Genomic DNA, 23324 nt, shown 5'->3' on the forward strand with positions numbered 1-23324 from the left:
ATTTAAAATTTTGGAAATATTCAGTTCATAGCACCAATATGGTATCAATGTTTTAAATAATTAACCGAGGATATCAGACTAATTTGAATTAACTAGATGTCGAATTTTGTATCATATATATTTTATAATATATTATTCAAAGAATGAATTCATCTTATATCTCTTCACTGATGAGCTAATGTTATCGAGAATACTTTTCATACCTTGTACTATTTGTCACATCTATCAATCAACACCTTGTTTACCTTGGACAGATAACGCAACATGGAGTAATTGGTCTGAGTGGACCGACTGTAATTTGATAGACGGAATCTGCAATAATGGTACGATGGATGGTATTAAATACAGAATGCGTACATGCATTGTACCGCCTTGTAATGGGGACATTTATGGACAAGAAGATTGTACAGTCGAATGCAGTGGTAAGAATGTCTATCAAAGACGATATAATTTGACTGACGGGTTTATTTTAATAATATCAAGATAATGTTACATTCTTTTATGTTTGTCTTTTCAAAGATGTATGTAAACGGGATGGATACCAGTTACGTCATCTCACATTCCGATACGACGACGACTGCCACCTATGGTACGTTTTAAATACCTGATACAGTAACATTGAAATATGTAATTTAAATATTACAATACGGCCTTAAAGCTTTTCAGCGTTTAGTGACAACATTGTGATATCCATATAACTTTGATTATTTCCTTCACAGTGCTTGTTATCAGGGAAACATGAACTGCCCTCACGTATATTGTGATATAATGGGATCCTGCGATGTGAATGAATGCGGTAAGTATGTAAAATATATACAGATCGAATCGATTGATCTTGGACTACTTTCTACGACACACCGTATACGACACTAATGAATGCTCTCACAAAAGTTTATTTCAAACATGATATACCTGTACACACGTATTTATTTCTATTTCATCATTACCTTAGTATATTGTCTTGTATAAGGGTCGTGGACTGTGGTTTACTTAGATACGCTTCTACTTACACTGGCAAGGCCCATTGCTGTGGTCGTGAGTTCGACTCATGTATGCATATTATATGTTCGTAATCTGTCTGTATAGTATTGTAGTAGCTTACATAAAGAGCTTAAAAATCTAGTTGTGTTTATGCAAGTAAATATGCTCAATTAAATAAAGGCCGTTTGTCGATTCGTCATGCATATGCGAGTTTTGTTTTGATTTTCTAACAATCTAAGCAGCAAGTACAAGTGCGAGACTTGATTGCAGCGCGATGTGCACCGACTTTGATTCATGAGAGATTCTTCATTGATTATTCCAGACGTTACCTAGTTAAACTCAGTTGGAGTTTCTTTTGCAGGAGTTGATCTGCGACATATTTGTGTACTCATATGCGCAACGCGAAGAACGGCGTCCATTAAATAGAAATGAATAAACACCATTTACAAACACATATGTTTCGAAAAGAATTAACACCATTATGTTACTTCCGCAGATAGGACATGTCCAGTCGGATCACCACTTGAAAATAAACTTGGCGAGACTGTGTTCTGTAGTATTCAGGATAAGTATGCGTTTCCGCTTGTCGATATTATTGAATGCCCTACTGGATACAGTTGCCACGTTGTTAATAACACTCAAGTTGACTTTGTATCATCGGTCTGCTGTCCGGATTGTGAGTCAAAATATCGTATATTTGAAGAAATATAGTGCACTTATTTTGTTGCTTGTTAACAGAGTTCATATTTACCACGCTGTGTTTAATAGCGTTGTTGGTGAGGTTATGTTTTGGAGTTGGTGGTGTTGTTCAAACCCAATTCCTTCATAAACATGTACACATTTTTGAATAGATTTGATCATACCTACACATGTCTGCGTGAATCATATATACATATATTTACTGCACACAGACGAATTTTCTGTCACTTGCGACAACGATAAATTAAGTATTAGCTTGGAGGAGAATTGGATTTTGAAGGCACTCAGCTTGCAAACGGCTAACGTCCAAAACTTCCATCTAACCGACGTCAGCTGCACCGGTAAACGAGTTACTGTGGATGGAAATGTTATCTATGTCTTCGAAACAGGATTGAATGATTGCGGGACAGAGGTGACGGTATGTAGTGAGGGGTGTTGAAGTGTTGCATTTATATCGTAAACACAGAACGAAATTATGTCATTATGTCATTATGTTTTCCCCAAATTTGTGAACGGTTATAACGAGTAAAAGCGTGATGTATATCGTTTATATGATATCATTGATGAAATTTATGAAAATATGGAAATGTTAGTGTATTTTTGAAAAAAAAACATATTTATTGTGAAATAAATATATAAACATCAAAGTGCTTATTCATAGACTAGTTTGACACTACATTGTCCAGTTGTTAATACTGACGCCACGCAGGCATTGACTTTCTCACGCAGCATTTTGCCAAATGAGTCGTCGTAACTGACATCAAAAACAAAGGCGCCTCGCCTTAAGTTGGTGAAGTACTGGAGTATAGTAAGCGTTCATTATAGAAATTCATTATCTTGACAGGCGAACTAGACGTTTTATACGGGCGGGTGTTTTTGTAGTAAAAGTCCAGAGTTGAATGCACCACGTTGCTACCAGAGATGGTCCTATCATGGATGACTCACAAACTATGATTTTAACCCTAAATCGTTCACGAACGTACGGTGCCTTAGATTATAAGTATTCTTGGGGCGGACATTCGGGCATTTTCACCGCCTGACAACCATCACGGTGAAAACAAAAGCCGAAAACTCTAAGAAGACTGTACGGTTACATTACGTCTACCAATGTCAAGGAAATTAACGAATAATTCGCTAGTGCTAAAGAAACATATACACTATCGAACGTCTAAACATATTCTAGAATGTCAAGTACACAACATACTGATTCTACTTTGATACTTACATCTTATCAGGAAATGGAAATCGAAGGCGTTCATCGCATTCTGTACACGAACTATGTGCATAGTAAACGAGGTACAATGATTGCGAAGATGGAATGTTGCTTTGACACTGAATACACCATTGCGCCAATGCATATTGTTGCAAATCCTTGGTAAGTAATCGTTTGCATGAATGGTCAAGCAGGATTATAATAAATAGAACGAATTAGGGAATCCATATATGATCAAAGCTAATGTATTGAGGGAACACAAGTTCGACTTTGATCAAAGTGATTGCGTCGATATGGAAATCGTAACCTTTATATATGTAAATATATACATATATATATATATATATATATATATATTACAGTCACGTCGATGTCACGTTGGTAGGATCTGGAACTTTCACAGTCGAGAATGCCTTGTGTACGAACGATACCTTCGCAGCGTTATTTGACCCAACAGCTTTCCCAATTGCGATATGTGATGGTGTCTTGATTTACTTTGAAATCGGGTGCATTACTATAGACCCTGGTCTGGAGCTCTTTGTTGAAACATGTTTTGCAACTGACAATTTTGATCCTACTGATTCAAATTCTGTTCACGCTGACTTGATAGAAGATGGGTACGTTGTGCTTATATTCAACTATTTTCGGATAATCAATATTTACACAATTGTTAATATAAATGATACAGCGTGAATGTGTCTTTAAATCTAACATTATAATAACCATTCACATGTTATTAATTTGTATGACAATAATATATTCTGGTACTCATTCTCCATAACATTCATTTTTGATTGATTGTAAATTTGAAATAAGCATTAGTATTCTTCTAAGTACATTGCATAATGTAGTTCCAGTTTTTAGCTGTAAATTAGCTAACCTGGTTGCAATCGTATTTAATAATAATAATACACCATGTATACCAAGATACAATAATCAAACAATATATATAAACATAAACACTCAATGTCTACGGTACTTACAAAAACGCAGACTTGAAAACTTGAGTTGACATGTATATACACTGAAAGTTCTGCTGTATATTTTAAGTTGCCTAAATGAAGACACAATGGTAGAATACACTTCGCCAAACCCACAATGGACCAAACGCTATGGGTGGGATGCATATAATATGGTGAATGATCGACCGGACGGAGAAGAGAACATTGATATTTATATCCATTGTAACGTGGTTATATGCAAGGCTGGCGAAGTAGGCACTCGATGCTCTGAGGTACGATGTCTGAGGCGCATGACAATTGTGGATTAAGAAGCTTACTGTTTTGCATACAATTATTACAAATATTCTCTGTACGTTGGCATTGCATTAAACGGAAAAAAGAAGAAATTAAAGTCACAAAATGTTTGTCAATTGTCCGGTTGAGCACAATGTGTTTATTATTTTATTTCAGGGATGTCTTGGCCGTAAGAAAAGATCTGTGTATGACTCCAAATTTACTTCAGGTAGCTCTATCATAATTCAAGGGCCTCTGAAGAAATCGTCCAAGTAAGTATGGCAAAAAAACAGACAATGATATTCACCTATTGACGCCAATTTTGCTATTATTACCTACCGTAAGAATGAATGTTAATTAATAAATTACTTATACAAATATGTTTATGCAGAAGTCACATTTTCTACAAATGAGTAAATTACATTTAATTCAATAATTTAGCGGCAGTAAATTACGTATTACGTATTTTATAACTGTCTTTAGTATTTTGCTTTTCATAGACCATGCTGTAAAAACACACATAACTACACTAAGTGCACATCAAAAATGATTGTTCCTGTTTGTTTCAGCTGCGAGGCCTAACGTAATGGCGACGCTGATCCAGCAAAATCAATTGTACTTTACTGGAACCTAGTCGTGTTAATGTAGCTTCTTATACAATTACTAGTATCCATCCAAATGAACAACTTCAATTTGTACATTTGAGTTAAATTAAATTGATATAAATTATCAATTTGTATTGATGTTGAATTTAATACGCTGAGACGTTTTGCATTCGAAACGTATAAAATGTGTCCTATCGTTGGCTCCTCATAATACACACAAGTGGGCCACTCTATATATTGCACCATCAAAAACAGATGTCTAGAAAAAGAAACAGATGGCAGAAATATATACCAACAGCGCCGCATGATTATCTGAAATTGTCCTTGAATTACTAACACTTGCACTAAAGTTATTTCCTTACCAAATTTAATTTTGTTTTTGATAACATTTAAAGACGCAGTATACACATAGGCAAAGATTATGCTTGCATCCTGACAAATTTGTTCATTTTAATCATATAAAAAACAGCTATAACGATTACATATCCTTGACGAAAGAGTCGGATACACGGCATCCCATCTTCAGTCAATCCTTAGTAATTATACTAATACCACCAACCCTGCTAGTTGTCAACCTGCTAGTCGCGATTTATCTGATTTCATATTGGTTATTACAGGTACACGAGCTTCGTGCAATACACGGCGGCGGTCTGTCATGTATAATGTTTGAACAGCAGTAACAATAGTTTCCACAATACGTTCTACGGCCAGCAGTTAGTTATACGACCATTTAATTTAATGAGCATAATTTACTAAATGCCCATTATAATTTGTACACTTTAGTTACCGTGTTCAATATTGCAAACCTAAGAAAAACATACATACTAGATACTACCAAGTTATACAATGATAGATAATAAGAATATGCGAATTTTGTTTTTTCTCTTTATTACCGAAATGATGATTGGTTTTGCTCAAGATGCTCTTTAACCCAACTGTCGGATTTGTTTTGTCTGTTACTCCCATACCATCGATCAGCAGTTTTCAACTGCTTTTGATTCACCTTCTCTACGATGGAACGAACAGGAATTCGCTGCGGTTCTACTAAGAAAATACACGCGGTACTTTTGTCCATATATATGACTTAATTGTTCAATTCGTTCGTTATTTGTAGTCCATTATTGTATTGACCGAAACTTGGCTTCATAACTTCGTCAGAGACAGTGGAATTCGGGAGTGTGTAGCCGAGCCCTCACTATGGTATGACAATAACAAATTCATTAACCTTTTGGCTGAAAACTATCTTTTACAATTCAACTCATGACCTAAACGCAACAAAAACATCATTATAACTTTAAATGCATAGGACATTTTTAACTCGTGTTCTAACACTAATGATGCAGTATAATTATTCCATGACTCCTATCTTTTGTAACAGTGTACTGAAGGTTCGTATTTGAAGTGGAAGATTTACTGATAACTTTATTAATAATATTGTTGTGTGATATAATGAAGTTTACGAATTCTTCTTTATAAAATACCTGTGAAAATGTTATCTAAATGCGCTACCTTGTACCATGCCTACCCCTTTACTAACCCTCAGTTACAGGTTACAGGAGGTATGATGTTATTTCTACTTTGTTGCATTTCTATTCAATTAAACTTGAAAACGCAATTCTATGTCCAATTAAATCGCAATCCTATATACAGTCATGTTTTAATCCGAAGATAAGGCAATATATTAAAAATTAATCCAATGTGTGTCGCCACAACATAGGTAAGACGTGGTGTGTGTGAATTTGGCGGGGCCTTAAAAGCACTACATTGTTATTGATTTCAATAATACCCTCTTTAAAAATAGATTTTTCATTTACCATATTTTTATAACCTATTTTGTGAAGTAATTTTGATCCTTAAATTGTCCTTTTTGTCTGTTGCAACAATTAAAAATAAAATATAAAACAAACAAAAATGTCAGACATTATCTGCAATGTATTAAACGTACATGTGGTTGCGAAAGTCGCATAGTATATTTTGTTTCCGTTTAGTTTATATTAAAGGTAGCGGTACAAAATCCCGTATTTAATTTATTCTAAAATCCCTATCTCGCCAATAGAGTTATCTCTTTGAAACGACACAAGATAAGCATTATTTTTCCATTACATGGCGTCTCACGATTCCCTGTGCATTCCGGATTGACTTCATCTGTATGTTTCAACATTTTCAAGTTGTGTTTGTTACGGTTACTATACGATAAAGCCATTTTTCGTTGAGGTATCTTTAAACTATTAGTTATAGTTATAATAAAAACCGATGAATTTATTCGGCAATACAAATGTATCACTTATCTTATTAGATCACTTTTGACACTTGAAATTATTTTGTCCGATATGCAAATTGGTATGTTGATAGGTCAGCCATACCGCCAAGACCAAGTTAAGAATTTCATTATGCAATGGTCAAGTGTTTTAGATTTAGTGAATACGGTCTCAGTTATTATTTTTGATTAGTTTAGGGAATACAAATCTGTTTAAAAAAACCACAATGGTAAAATTGGGACTGCTTTTTACATTCAATTTGCAACATTGCACATGTAGATGCAAGTTGATATATTCAAAAGGTAAAAAAACAGCGAAAAATAGTCCTACTAGCTAAGAAGATGGGATGATTTGTCGTTCATCAAATGCATAAATTTATTTATATATGTATGTGCCCTTGGACCGAAAATAATATACGACCGGTGTTAATGTAGTGATTGATTTCCCAATCCATTAAACGTGGCATAAAAACAGCTAAGCAAAAACGAATACTTCAACCGTTGTCATTGTGCTAGACGTATTCGAGATGCCATGTCAGCGGATACATCGTCAATTGATTATATTCAATTCTGTAACGTATTCCCAATCTTATAACACTACATATAAAAGGTGTATTTTATATACAGGAACGAGGATGCTAACTAAGTCAATGGACTATTGTGACGAATGCCAGGACAAAGTATCAGCTCACATAAAATCAACATGGCTCATCTATGATTATCGCATTGATATGCATGTCTGTATTCAACATCATTAAATATATAAAAAAAAAATGTTTACTGTTTTTGAGAGAAAATTGTATTACAATGGGATTCAAAACAACTCCAAAACGCGTCTTTATAGTTCTGTTTGCTAAACAGATGACTGTGTAAGTCGGAAACCAGTTATGCGTCTGATTGGGGTCGGCTGAAAATATTGATTTTTAGCGCAGATTCATGGCAAAATATTACCATAGTCCACTGACTATGGTATATTTGCGTTAAATATAAAAACACTATCCATGTTATGTACAAACTACACATAAACATGTTTTTAATAAGATAATTGATTTTTTATGAATATTGGCGTACTAATGAACCAATTTCACATTTTATTAGTAAATATATGAATCATCTGTCCAGACAATTTTTTGTATCTTGATTGTGCTGACATTATTTCAGGTTATATCAATTTATCTGATTGTTTGTTGATGTATTGACAATTATAGTCCCTCAAAGGCGTCATTCAAATAATGGCGACGTGATATCCGCCCCAATATTAACACAGTAGAACCCTTTGCTCCCATACGCTTTAGTCTGGCAGTTACGGGTCTTCTGATCAGCGAAATTCCATGTTCTCAATATCGCGATTTCTACTGCGTGCTATGGTGAATCGTTATGACTGGCAAGTATGTACCCAGTCTGTACGATGCTGTTGGCAATCGCATATTTATTCCAGGGATTTATTCATATGCGACGTCGTTCTAATTGGTGATGAGGACGCTGTACTACTATAACCGCATATTCAAAAACTTGATTCAGTGTAAGTTACGTATCATAATAAAGAGCAGAGCGCCCGGGCTAAAACGTAGAGAGATTGTACTCAAAAAAGGTAAAAGATGCAATGTTGACAAAAACGCATATTTTTTATGTTATTCGATGCTCCAAATACCAGATTCATCATAAACTAATAATAGTTAAGTTGTTCGCATGACACACAATGACCCAAAATTAACAACAAACCTGGATCTCATTGTTACAATGCCTATGTCAAATATTTCGTGTGTTTGTTTTTTATCATATACACATTTAAAAGTTTAATTTGTTCAAACACGACATAACCCAAAGCAAGACAGATATAATTGTCACAACGGGTGGTACTATTGCGTATTGTAGGAGCTGAAATCAGAAAACAAATTGTCAAAGATTTAATACATGATAGGCGCGAATTACTTCAAAGTTAAACGCACACAATCCGATTTCATGTAAGGAAATAAATTCCTAAATAGTGACGTAAGCATGGAACATGTCTAGTGCAATATTAACTTTACTTTAATGTAGGAAAATTTATGTTTATTTATTATGCTTTATGTTACAGTAATTCTTTTCACAATTTTACACTCGCTTGCGTGAATGCAGGAGAGAACGCTTCTAAATATGTAAGTTTGTTATTCGTTAGACTGCAACCGCCATTTGGGTGAATGTAGCAACACTTTCCAATATGGAGGAGAATACGTACAATAAACTATACAATAAACATTTTTTTTTAATTCATGAACAGTGACTGATTTCACACGCATTTCAATCCAGATAATCAAACATTAACAACTATAACATTAACAATCAATTAACTCGACGCATCAACATTTTAACCCGTATTCAGTCATAGTCAGCCAATAACATTAAACCATATTTCAAGTAAATTAAAACCTTATATTTTTAAGTTTTAAGATATCTTTTATTACGAGGGGGTCTGTTCCATAATGTTCCAGCATTTTATAAATAATACATTTCAGTCCTGTAAATGAGCCTAAAAATGGTTATTATGGTTTAAAGTTTGGTGGTCTTCTTACAACGCGCGTTTAAATTTACTACATACAAACAATGCACTTTACACGCATTGTGTCAGCACATGTCGTGTCACAACACCGTGGGAAATGGCTCTTTAATTAATTATATAGCGAGTGGTTAGCATAGGTTAGTTGTTGACATCGTATATATTCACTCAGCATTGTTTCTACTTGTTCGATAATCGTAATTCTGTTATTTTCATTAAATAAATGACGCAATTTTAGTTGCATGGACAACGCTTAAAACGTAATCAGCAATTTTATTTTTTTATTTATTTATTTTGCAAGGAAAGTACAATATAATTTCATCAACGAAGGTCGTAAACCTTAAGGTTTAGAGTCCCCTCCCCCAAATCATGTTCAAATACAATACAGCATCTGAAACATTCTATTTGCAACCGTGCTTGAATGAAATGAGCCGCGGAAGCAGCATACATGAGGGTATAGATATATCGAGCGGTGACGCAAATTCGCACCTATATTCCGGCGTTGCGAGGTTTATTCGTACACCCCAAAAATACACCCGATGCCCGCAATGTTCTTTATTACGTTCCATGTCCTTACTACAAAACAATATTTTTTGTCAATTTCATTTAACAGAAGGATTTAACCTTACTGTTTGTTTACGTTCGTTTGGGTATATCAGGTATTGTAGACCGACGTGCATAAATTAAAACTACCTCATACAATGTCAGAATTGTTACACCGTGTAAAATACATTAACCCAAAATTGTGCGTCCTGAAACATCTATCGAGATTTTAGCAGCCGAACCCAAATATCTGTTGCTGAATGCTGCGAGATACAAACTGGTAAAAGTGTTGTTGGTGTTAAGTAAATTGTAACTCACGCGGGTGGCTCCGCTGGCTCGTATGCCGATCATCACGTCTCTGTATCTATATGTACAGTTAGAAGTTGGGTGAAGATAAAATAAAAACGCCCGCTGAATAGCTTCCAGTCGATCGTGTGCGATAAAACAAAATCTGACCAGAATTCGGTAGTTATGTGTGTGTTTCTACACACTACCGAGTTTTGTATTACCGCACACAATCGAACTGTAGAGCATCCTCAAGCTGTATTATGAATATATTAAACAATACTAATAGCATTTAGCTGTATTATTGCAACGACTACAAACCTGTTCCCATGTTTTATTAATAATTCAAACTGAAATAAGATATTTTTATTGAACGACTGAATACAAATGGAACATTTTAAAATCTGTCATTGGTTCCCACGTAAAATATCCATCCGCCGAAGACATGACGTAAATGCGCACGTTGATTCGATGGTTGGATTCAACTTCCATTAAAATGCAAAAATAATAATTTACACGTGACAATAATAATGGTATTAATTAATCACTGGAATATGTTACGCGGTGTAGTCGTACGGTTTTCACACACGACAGTAAGTTAAGGGGGCTTACAACGCCCACTACTTCGGCCAATCAATGCCAAGTCGACGTATTCGGTGGCTATTGACACACAGAAAAGCAATAATATTTGCAAAGCGCTGCGTAAGCGGATTGTGAATGTGATTTGATTTTTTTAACTCTGTCAAGTTTGTCTGACATATATTCCTCAAGAACAAAACGGTTCAATATGCCGTGTTGACGTGAATTTTTTTGTTTATTTTACTTCCTTTTTTGAGTTAATTTTAGTGTCAGGAGAATCCATGGGATGCATAGGTGCCCAAATGGAACCCAAATAAATAATACATAATGGTAAACTTGTAATGAGGTGTTAATAATGGCACAGAAATCAGTGTATAATCGACATTTCGAAACATATACGTTCTTCTGAGTTGAGGGACTATACTTTGACTATTGTATAACAATACAATATACGGCATGTTTTCTCAAAACGCTGTAATGAACCCATGAGTTGACGAATGTTCTCTTTACAGTGTTATACATAACGCTATGCCATGATGTGCAACAGCGAATGACGAACCTATTTAAGATATTGTAATCACTTTTCTGTGCTGATCATTACGCCACACACATATATGTCTCACAGATTAGCCACACGCAACATCTATCATTCAATTAATAGTTTGTACCAAGTTTTGAAAAAATCCTCTGCACACGACTGAGACTTGGTTCCGGAAAGGCAGAAGTGCTTGATTTTGGATGAATTTTATAAATAAGCATAAATATTGTCCCTAGTATTCGACTATCACCAATCGAATCGAAAAACAAATTGACGTCCACACGTTTCCCAAATCGTGCGATGCATGTGTGAAGTTTGAATGTGATTATGCATGAATGAGATACAGACAGGGACGGACGTTACATACGGACCGAATACATGCATAGACATGTACGCACACACGCACGGAGGTCAGTATGTTAGTTCCCGTATTCGGACCTTGTCCGAACGGAAACTAATTAGTACGTGAGTGTGATGCTTATCATCATTGAAGCCAGTTTATCGTGTACACGTCGACCGAATTACTGGCAATGTTACAATAAGAACACTACTACGACAGTTATAGCTTTGTGTCATGTCATGTAGTTACATTTTATTGTATGATAACATGAGAATGTTATTAACGAACAAGAAATAAACTGGCAGACCATCAAACATATTATATCGACAATGACTGTATATAAATTTTGTGCTGTGAAATAGATGTGTATTGATTTGGTACTTCTCTGTTATTTCAATCGCGGGTTATTAATACAATTTGATTTCAGAATTCTAAATAACTTTGAACACATCATAAAATTTGGAACGAGGATGCAATATCATCATGTGACCTGTGACCCTTTAAATCCCATTGTTACCGTGTCATTCGATCACTCCATCGTCTAAGCGGTTACCGGGAGCATCCATTAAACATGGCGCGTCTATCAATTGCCTTTTTAATCTGCTTCGTTGCATTATGCTGCGGTGAGTATTAGTCATCTGTACTACAAACCAAATTATTATTATTTAATACTGCTATAAGTGTATATTTCTATAGTATATATATTTCAGAAATAAAAAATGCTGATGGTGCAAGACGCGACACGTTGCATATATAGAATCTAATGGAATTTGGAAACAAAATATTCCCATATTGGTAATTCTCCCCGCGACGTTCTTCATCTGACGTTTATGTCCATTTAGATCATTCATCTGTGACTACGAAACTCAGTATACCGCTTCTCATTGCAAAATATACAACGGTCGCAACAATGTCATTCGCTTCAAAGTTGCACTAATGCATTATTATTAATATCATCGCTTATGGAGGCATCTGTAGAGCGCCATGGGGAAATATTTCAGTTCGGATATATGTATACTTCGTTGAAGGAATCTCCTCGAACTATTCTGTTATCAGACACGTACCTACACGGTGGCCTGGCCTCGGACCAAATCAGTTTACCCTTATCTATACTGTTTCCGTTACAATCAATGTATGTACATTTTTTAGGTTCACTGACAGTCCAGGGATTGGATAGTCCATTGTTTGGTGGGGAGTTGGGACAAGAACGACCTTTGCTCCGTGCTATCATGCTCTCAAGATTGGTGAAAGAGTTAGGCGGCACTAAAGATATTCCAGCTCCCTTAAGCCGAGGATTAATGGCCGAAAATGTTGCACCCCCAGTATTACGTGTATTGCTCAATCGTTTTGCTTCCAAGGTTAGTGAACGTGCAAGACTTTGTAACATTGATATTTTTGCGCAGTGAAAACTACCAATCGGAAGATTTCATCATATAAACCCAGCCAATGAAAGTCCTGTGTATTTAGATTTTGATTGGACAGAAAACAACTGTACTTGCGCAATAGTTATTTTCAGTTCATTTCATTTCCACCGGCTTTTCCCAGCCAAATAAGATAAACTGTAGTGTAGAATACTGAATTATTGCTCCAAATGTTAACATCTAACATGATTCCTAATGCTCAAACGCAAGATCACGTGGGAAGCTGAAACAATTACAATGGGTGGACTCACTGAAAATCGATGAAATTTAGAAGAAATTACTAGCACGGATAGTAATACCGTCCGATATTTCACCAGGTACTTCCTAGGCCCAAGGCGACATTACGAATGATCGCAGTGTGCAACTTTAATATACACCGTGACACACCATACATACGGCCTAGTCTATAATTATTTAAACATATCGGATTTATTGGCATGTATTCTTTATAGCTACAACAAGAACAGCCAGACGAAAATCAACTACTGCGCAGCATAGTACTCTTCCGGTTGGTGTCTGAACAAATTGGAAAGAAAATCATAGAAGAGTTCAAAAATCAAGTACAGTCGAGAAGAGTGTACACATTCCACCATACGTTCTCCTGGAACACAGCACTGGAGTACATGTAAGTCACGTAGCATTATCATCACGAGTCACACTATAGATCATGTCACATATATTACTCCGAGCACGTAAATTGTGCAGCTCTTGGCAATGTGAATATGAGGGCGTGCGCTCTGTACTGACGAACGTCGGGGTGTGCTCAGTGTATGAAACACCACGGGGCAGAGGGGTGAGGTATTGTGAGAGCATGGCCCGAAACAACTTCTCGATGTATTTTGGTGTCAGCTACTTAAACACTGGCTGTTTTTATTTAACTTAAAGTACTAGATAAGGTTAACATTATTTCCCATCAACAAATCATTCTCTAATTACCACCACCTGTTGATTACACCTGTCGTACCACTTCACTGAATAAAATACCCTTCTAAAAAAACGAAAAAAAATACAATTTTCAGGCCAGCTGACTTACAGTTTGCAACACCATGACTTGTCTCTCATCGCTTCAAGAAATAACCAATTGCAACGCTGTTCCTGATTGGCTACTCGAGCTGTTAATCACGTGGTCAGTGTTTAAAAGCTGTACACTATAGTTGAGTCACTGTTTCTAACACACTTGGCGTTTTTTTTTTTATATCCAAACTATTTAAACTATTGATCCAGTAAACAATCTGACGTTTATAGAGACAAATTTGTGAAAAACATTCATTTAATATTTCACGCCATATGATTGTATTATTTCTCCTTCTTTTCACTGGCGAATTGAGAAAACAAACATTCAATTCATATCAATTATCTGTTACAATTGTTGTCATTTTCAGCGATGAAAATGGTGAACTTAGTGGTTTTACACTCGGTCTCATCGACGCAGGTGAGTACTTATCATTCACTTAAAGTGAAAGGGTCGTCACCTGCGCAGACACAAGAATTGAGTCCCAAGCGACGATGACACCGTACCTTAAAAACGCAAAGTTCATGGGTTGACGTTTGTTTGTAAACAACAACACGCCATAACCATACATTTTAAAAACTTGAGTATTTAATAAAAATAAAATTATTTATTTGTTTTGGTTATTAGATATAAATTAATGTCAACATTTTGTAATAAATTTGCATCATTCAGTTATTGTAATGGCTCTTACAAAGCGGCGATTTATTTCCATTTGCTGGTGTTAGCTCTTGAATCTGTTACAGACACACTAAGTTAACAGCAACGTATAACCAGAAATGCTTTAAAGGTCAAGTATCGACTGCGCATGACTGTCAACATTTTGTACCCCTTTAACATTTGGATGTAAACTCAAATATAGCTCAATTATTCTTACATAGCTATACATCATTGTTTTTCTTTTCATATTCACAGGTTCATAAAAAACATCATAACGTAAAATACCGGATCCGTTCGACATGATCCACTCTCTATTTACTTACCATAACTTTTTAATAACAAATTTTTTTTTTATTTTTTGACTGAAATATGTGGAGTTTAAGTGCCCGAGTAACGGTAGATAAGCACCTGACTTTAATACATAACCGCTCTAGTGTATTTAGTCCGTCAAACATAAACTATTTGTGGGGGTCACAACATCGTTTTCAGTTCACGACATCATCAACTTGATAAAATCATATAACAACAATTATTTGACTACACAACACTTTTCCTGTTACATATTGAGAACATATGTTCACTCTTTTCGTCGTACCCAATCCGAACTGTGGTATAACGGGTTCTCCGTTTTCAGCCGAAACAAACTTCGCCTATCAGTGAATCAGGTAGCCTACTTGATTTACGATTTTGTAAATCTGTTTTTATTCACAGTTTGCGAAGAAGCCAATAGGACCTGTGTGTCTCAGTACGACGTGAGTAAAACATGTTATACTTCCCAGGGAGAGCAACCACGAGCTGGCGAAGGTGAGTTGCTATGAGAGCTCAAGTTATGGAGAGTTTGACGAATGTGTCACACACAAACACACACACACTTCCAGGCACTAGTCTTAACGGGTGTGTGTGAACGTTGAAAAGGCTTGGACTACAGCGCACAGTGTATCTTAGTGTAGAATCTTTATCACATACATGCATTTGCGTCAAATCGTTGTTATCGCCAATTTAAATTCATACTTCTTTTGAAGGAATACTTGGAAGACAGTTCGATGTATGTGTCAACTGGGTAAAGTCAAATGAAAGAGAGAGGGCTCTTGCTTTTACTAAACCTCATTGGAAGGACGATCTCACTTCAAAATTCTTCGTCAAGTCTGGAAACCCAGGAGGGTTTGATCCCAAAGACATGAGTGCATCCACTGTCGGTACGTTCGAATTATGCTGTAATCTAACTCGGAGCTTAAGATATTGCATCACTACCTTTCTTGCATGGAGGTATGTTTTCAGATAATCGAGTTATACATTTTCCTAAACCTCAGGTTTCGTAGACGGTTGGATGTGCGACGAGCATTGCATACTTTCTGGCTCAGACCTAGCTGCCCCAAGTGCCACCAAATACTATAACGATGTTTCAGATCTAGTTAAGGGATTGGAAGATGGCGAGGTAAGTAACTATAATCATCCGTTCTTTCGTTCATTCATTCATTCATTTATTCATCCATTTATTCATTTATTCATTCATTTATTCATCCATTCATCCATTTATTCATTCAGTCAGTCAGTCAGTCACTCAATATTAGTTTCTGTGTTTATACTGAAATGATACATGCATTGTTATATTATCTCATTCTCTGCGAATATGTTGATGACACAAGCCTTGCAATGAACAAAACGTTACTTATTCCAGGTCCGTTTAGAACCGTATAATACGCATATTTATGTCCCGAGTAATGTATTGTCTTGGGCTCTGTAATGACTACGATAAGCTGTAGTATTGGCGTTTGAACTGTTGATATAATATCTATCCCAATATTCATTCAATGACACTCAATTCAATGACACGAAATGTTATTTTTGTTTATACAGGTAGATGCTTTCTTTCTATATGCCTATTTAGCTGACACTAGTTTATACGAAGCTGTAGGCGATGCGGTCGTTTGCAACGAAGGCACCGTTCACATGATGACACGTAAGGATAGCGATGTATTGGAATGGTGGAATGACAGTCTTGATCGTGTTATTGCAAGTGGGAAGTATTATGGCCTATGCAACAAAGCTAGGAGTGCCTACGGTGAGAATAATTCACAAAATTCTATATTTACATTTATGATATTATGCCTATATATAATGTTCATCGCACGAGATATCTTGGACAAGTCTAATTACTATCCGTTTGAAATAGAATCTCTGAAAAAAGGTTATGCTATTATCGGAAACAATCGAAGATGCTTACTGTTGGTACGCTTACCGTGTACGCGCGCCAAATGAAATTGATTTGTGTCTGTATCAACAGTGGCACGATATCACAAATAAACGACGTACGTGGGGGGTCAGAAAACGCTACCTCTAATTATGGGACGTGGGTAAATATCAAAATACAAGGACTGTGTTGATTTGTTTGCATGATACATGCTATGACACGCTATTGGTACTCCAGTGTTATCGACGGCTCAACCATACATTTACCGTGATCTTAATGTGTGTTTTTTTTTCTTTTCAGGTTCAAAGGGTGACATCAAGTGTATTACTAATTAGGATCAGTATATTTAGAAAATGCGGGTTTTGCATTATGTCATCTATGATGTCATAGAAGTTTGAAAAAAATAAAGAAGAGTGAACATGTTTTACCATGAAACCAATTTTTAACATTGATATAGAATTTTATCACATCATATGTTGTGTATGTAATTATGTAACTGGACAGAAAATAATAAATAAACAGAGCAGCAAGCAGCAATGGTCGGCTTGCAGCTAGTATAATGTTAAGTGATTTTATAATGTGCATGTCAATGAATATTGAGAGAACCACATGCGATGACAACACGATGCGGTTTTCTGGTCGGTTGATTTAGGCTTTGACCTCGTTCTTGTTAATTTGCGATGCTTTATTGAATCCTCGGCTGCGGACAAGTTGTCGGTCATTGATGTTAGCAGTCTAGAATAAGGTCGATAACGCCAATGCACTTGACCATTCGCGCTACAGTGGTCTTGCTCGTGTTTTAGTCGCACGTATGCCAATTCGTTTTGAAACCATCACACGGCCCTGTTTTGTTACCCTATGTAGGGCAACGCTAGAAATGGTTCAAAATATGCATATGCATAAAACTTTACATTTGAACATGTTGGCTGTCACATTCTGAGTACCTGATAAACCCGTGTTTTTTTCATTTAGTGCTCGGATACTATACATGTCTGCATTTAATAATACAATTACTATCAGTCAGTTTTTATTTGTGAGCGTTCACATTGCCCAATTCCTAGTTTGTGAATTGTTTGAACCTCATTCACAACCATTTTTTCAGACTTTGATACGACACAAACGCCCTCATTCGGCCGAGTTGGAAGAGGGTGTTTAGAGGCCACATTCCTCTTGCCTCGCCCACAATTTGTTATGCCTGATCATATCAAAACACAACGGAACTACAGTAATTTGAAACATCGCCATTCATGATAGACGCTTAAATAAATACATATATATCAAACAACCCGAAAGATGCATTTAAAAAGGAGTAGATATATATATATATTTGTTGGGGTGTTGAATCTTAAATGATATTTTTTACAGGTACGGATAGACAAAGAATATTTGGGAATCAATCTGATAATTACATACACATAGTTGCTGTTGACATAGGAAGTAAAGTAAGCAAATAACACCGAATAAACGGCAAGGTAAAGACTATGTCTAATTATAGTAAATACGTACTGCGTGCGTGACTCGAACCGGCGCTCGCGTACGGCACCTAATCGCCTAGCTTCACGCCACTACACGTAATAAGCTCGGTTATTAAGCATCCTTTTTTGGGGATGCCCGGTGGCCGAGGGGAAGACGTGTAGTGGCGTGAAGCTAGGCGATTAGGTGCCGTACGCGAGCGCCGGTTCGAGTCACGCACGCAGTACGTATTTACTATAATTAGACATAGTCTTTACCTTGCCGTTTATTCGGTGTTATTTGCTTACTTTACTTCCTATGTCGACAGCAACTATGAGTTTAAAATTATTTCTCAGTACTTATTCACTGTTACAATACTGTACCATTACTTTCACCATCCTACTACAGCCAGATCTGAAGGCCTTTGCCGCATTCTGGCCATGCTGTGTGGCGCGTATCGCGTGGACGGGTTTCATGTTCTCTGCACGTAATAAGCTCGGTTATTAAGCATCCTTTTTTGGGGATGCCCGGTGGCCGAGGGGAAGACGTGTAGTGGCGTGAAGCTAGGCGATTAGGTGCCGTACGCGAGCGCCGGTTCGAGTCACGCACGCAGTACGTATTTACTATAATTAGACATAGTCTTTACCTTGCCGTTTATTCTTTGATAATTACATATGTGCCTTTCTAACTAGATTTAAAATATTGCGAGATAACCTCTACAATTAGGTGAAATGAACATATGACGTCATCCACGCGTGACTTGCCAATGTGCTACGCCACCGTGACGTCTTATCTAGTTTGGACTGCATAATGGCGAAAATTCGACAGAGTGCTTTGAATTTGTTACTGACGTCTTTAATATTGAATGAATAATTCCTCGCAGTCAAGAATCTTAGCCACAGTTCTTTTACACGTTTTTATGCCCATGATGTAAACTACCATATAAAGCAAATTGCAGTGTTTTTGCAGAAACTTTCTCCAAATCATGAATTATATTCTCAATTTCCCTTTTAAAAATAACTGACCACAAAACAAGTGTTAGCACAGAATAGAATTCGAGCGGAAAAGAACCCCAGCTACGCTTACAGTATGCATACAAATCATATATTTGTACAGACTGATTTTGTTTTCATTCTTTTTAAATGCAGCCACTCATTCACTCGTGTTGTATACAATACTATGTGGTTTCACGTAATGAGTGCGGTCTCTAACGAGCAATAATAGAACGTATTTCCGTCTACGTCGTTCGATAGCGATTTAATAGGTCTTTTCATTTCACGATTTTGTTTCGATTTATTCGTATCGATTTTAATAAGGCTGCAAGTGTCTAATAATTTAGACATCTAGCTTGTCAGTAAGATTCCAACACCAAATCGTGCATATGACCAAGAAACTGGATGCAAAGACGCCGTGCGGTTAGTTAGGTAGATCTCATAGTTAAGTACTTGTGTTCTGTACTTGTGTACTTGATTAGGTTATCGGTACGTAATTTTATTTTTAGAATACGACTTCATGTTTTCTCAGTTTTGTTTCTACCTGCTCTAATAAACCACCTGTCAATGCCACCCATGATTTGGACTCGGGTTTGGTTGCATTTGTGCATTTACTCTTTTAAAAAACATTAATCTGTAAAATATATTATTATATTATTCTTTTATTTTATTTTCTATTATTTTGAATTGTCACACAATGATGTGAGGAGTGGCATAAACAGTTTGGTTATGTAAATTAGCATTTTCTACCGCCAATATTTAAGAAAATTATAAGTGATGTAAGTCAGCATTGCAGTTAGTTGTCTGAAATTGTCGCACATTTTTCTTATATATATTTGCTAATATATTGTATCTCTGATATTGTATAACATTTCAGGAATGAAATAGATCACCATTTCTTTGAAAGTAACATGGTAACAACTGGATACTTCGTTACCACTAGCAATTCACGATTGTCCGAGGCCGTTTCGAGCTATTTGTTGGCAAGTTTAAGTGGTTAACGAATTTGCCTGCAATGGCGAGGAACAACGCCGTATGAGCGATTTCGAATCTTGTTTTGCGTGTTGTTGTGCGAGTTTTCTTTTGCCTGTGAATATTATCTTTCCATATATGTATGTATGTATTATATAAAGCTCTATTGTGTTGCAAAAAACACAGCAACGTTCGTCGTAGTTTCCACCCATGAAATTTAGCAAGGCTTGTGTACTTTGTTCCAGGTGAGAAATGAATGGTAATTCGCATTCCATTTTATGAGGCCGGACGTTGAATTGAGTTAAATGTACGATTGTTTCAAGTATAAGATGCTAGAAAGTCGAATTGTTTTCATTTTTGTTGTTAGAATCATGACATATAAGCCCCTGCTGTATCATGATAAGCATTGCGCCTTCAGTTCGTAGCGAAAATCAGAAAAAGCCAATATTTGATTTGAATACCGTTTAAACGCACAGATACGGAGATATTGTCTTTTAAAAATGGAGGATTGTCTGATAACCGTTCACAGGTAGTTGTTGGCGGCTTCAATGGCGATGGCGATATAATCTCATGGATGCGATGACATTAGCAAAGATATCCCATAGCGGTAAAACAGCACAACACCAGGCTGATTGATGGTTGATTTTATCATTACTTAACAATTCATTGTATCTAGCTAATACAAGCAATATGATTTTCACGTACGGAATGATGAGAAAACTTAGTACAGAGTACATACAATGTCAACAACCATAATTTATAACAACTATACATCCGTTGCACACTGAATATTGATTTTACAATTAACGAATGCACTAAATTGCGTAACTTGGGGACCGGGCGTCTCTAAGAAATGTAAATCCCCTACATTACACAGCTGTACAAATATACAATGCAAAACATCAACATACACAATTACAGATTTAAAATGACTATATAATTAGACCATTACAGTAATACTATATTTCTAAATTCCAGTTCCTGGAAGAGCCTATCCATTGTATCGTTCTAATGTTTGCCATTCCCGGAAAATCAAACTTCATTTTCAATTTTTAATATTTTAATAAGGAATGCAAAATAGGTGCTGACTGTTTTCATGGAACGTGTGACGTACAGGAAAATTTATATGCGATCCTGAATGGAGTAAAGAGGTCAGCGCATTGTTTTCGAAGCTGAGATGTCATTGACGTCATGTCTTTTTAACCAATGAAATCATGACACGTGTCAAAACTAGAGCATTGTATCAGTATTCGGAATATTCTCATGTTCGTGAAAAGTCAAATAAGAGCATTCTCTTCATACGAAACAGAAACACCTGAACATGTGTACCACAAGAACAAGTAACGTAAACCAGCCAAGATCCAAATTCGGTTAACTAGTTGTTTTAACTCGCGTTTGCTGGGAGTGTGTGATTTGCTGTGGATCTCTGAACAGAAGTCGTACACATTTAGATTTGTTTGTGGACGGAATGACAATTATATAGAAAACTAATTAGTGTAACGATAGCGGTGACACATACTGGAAAAGTTCAGGGACACATTTTGGTGATTTACACCTTGGGCAATATATATTGACTGAATGATTGTATCTGCAATTATTTACAGTTTTTCACTTTTTTTTTTTTTTTTTTTTTTTTTTTTTTAATATTTTTTTTGTGCCAGGCGACAGTTCCGGACATTAAGTGTCTTAATTTCTTTATACGTCACGATATTAACGTTAAACGTCAACATTTCGTGAGTGTTCGAAAAATACTGCATGTATCTGGCAAAATAAGGATTTCAGACTCGATAATAATATTTACTCACATGGTTCATTGATAATAAATCATAATAACGCTAACTGAAGTATTATTTTGAGAGTCATGCACAATCATCATAAATTTGAAAAAAAAAATATACCGAAAAAAAAATTCTATACCTGATATCACTTATTGGCAGAGTTGGTTGATATTCGTAAGTCAATTTAGAGTCATGAATATCCTATGACGTCACTGGTATCGAGGGCCTCTACAATACAAGGTGAACATCTAACTATGTCAATAATATATGCGTACAATGTTTTGTCTTATGGAATGTATAAATTATTTATTTTGCCTACATGAACAACGTATTTATGGAATCTGCAATTGTGATGACCAGCCATAACCAGCAGACACTAGCACGCATGGTATTATATTATAATATTAAAGCATTGTCAATACTATTAAATTAATGGCGTCATCACTGCAGGTTACTCGCCATAATGGATTCTATTTAACTGCGGCTAGACCCGGAACCATTTCGCCAGCAACAGTTCATTAAATCAGCATCACCTCCACAATATGAGTTCCCACTTCAAACTGTCGACGAATTAAACAAAACATCGAAACCCGAAGTCATGTGCTGTGACGGAGGTACTACCGCACTAGGACATTTCTGTCTTTTCCACTTTTAAAATTAGTTTCAGGAGCGTTGATTATGAAAATACATTTAAAGAAATAAAAATAAGAAAAATTAGTAAAGACAGATTTAGTTTGAAAACAAAAACTATTAGGGAGGCCAAGCCTTTGTTTGATTTGTTAGTGAATTTGTGTGAGAAATTTGCTGATTAAAATTTTCTCAAACTTTACAAGGAATTATGCTAATGCAAAATATCTTTCAAATTATTGATTGGTCATATGGTTCTTTTTTAGTTAAACCGGAAGGGGTCATTAAAATCCTTTATTCGTATATGGACTTTCTATTTCACGAGCTTCCCCGCAATGTTAGATATTCCAAATAAATAATTAATTAAAAACACATTTTCGATCAGTCACGCAATTTTGCAACCATCTTGAG

At 36.0% G+C, this 23324-nt stretch overlaps 2 protein-coding genes across 2 annotated transcripts; both read left to right on the plus strand.

Moving 5' to 3' along the window:
• Window positions 1–525: 525 nt before the first annotated feature.
• Window positions 526–4854, plus strand: LOC146736196 (scavenger receptor cysteine-rich domain-containing protein DMBT1-like). The gene is made up of 9 exons (XM_085505403.1): window positions 526–589; window positions 720–796; window positions 1478–1657; window positions 1893–2098; window positions 2916–3055; window positions 3256–3510; window positions 3944–4127; window positions 4306–4400; window positions 4698–4854. Exons 2-9 carry the CDS (start codon window positions 739–741, stop codon window positions 4708–4710), a joined length of 1131 nt encoding a protein of 376 aa, XP_085361529.1. The 5' UTR covers window positions 526–589; window positions 720–738; the 3' UTR covers window positions 4711–4854.
• Window positions 4855–12329: 7475 nt separating this feature from the next.
• LOC100368170 (uncharacterized) lies at window positions 12330–17658 on the plus strand. Its single transcript, XM_002732376.4, has 9 exons — window positions 12330–12434; window positions 12961–13169; window positions 13685–13857; window positions 14615–14664; window positions 15613–15705; window positions 15924–16097; window positions 16212–16336; window positions 16759–16963; window positions 17393–17658. Exons 1-9 carry the CDS (start codon window positions 12383–12385, stop codon window positions 17425–17427), a joined length of 1116 nt encoding a protein of 371 aa, XP_002732422.1. The 5' UTR covers window positions 12330–12382; the 3' UTR covers window positions 17428–17658.
• Window positions 17659–23324: the final 5666 nt, after the last annotated feature.

This window comes from Saccoglossus kowalevskii, chromosome 11 (genome assembly GCF_978046115.1).
Source record: "Saccoglossus kowalevskii chromosome 11, keSacKowa6.1, whole genome shotgun sequence".
Taxonomy (NCBI): domain Eukaryota; kingdom Metazoa; phylum Hemichordata; class Enteropneusta; family Harrimaniidae; genus Saccoglossus; species Saccoglossus kowalevskii.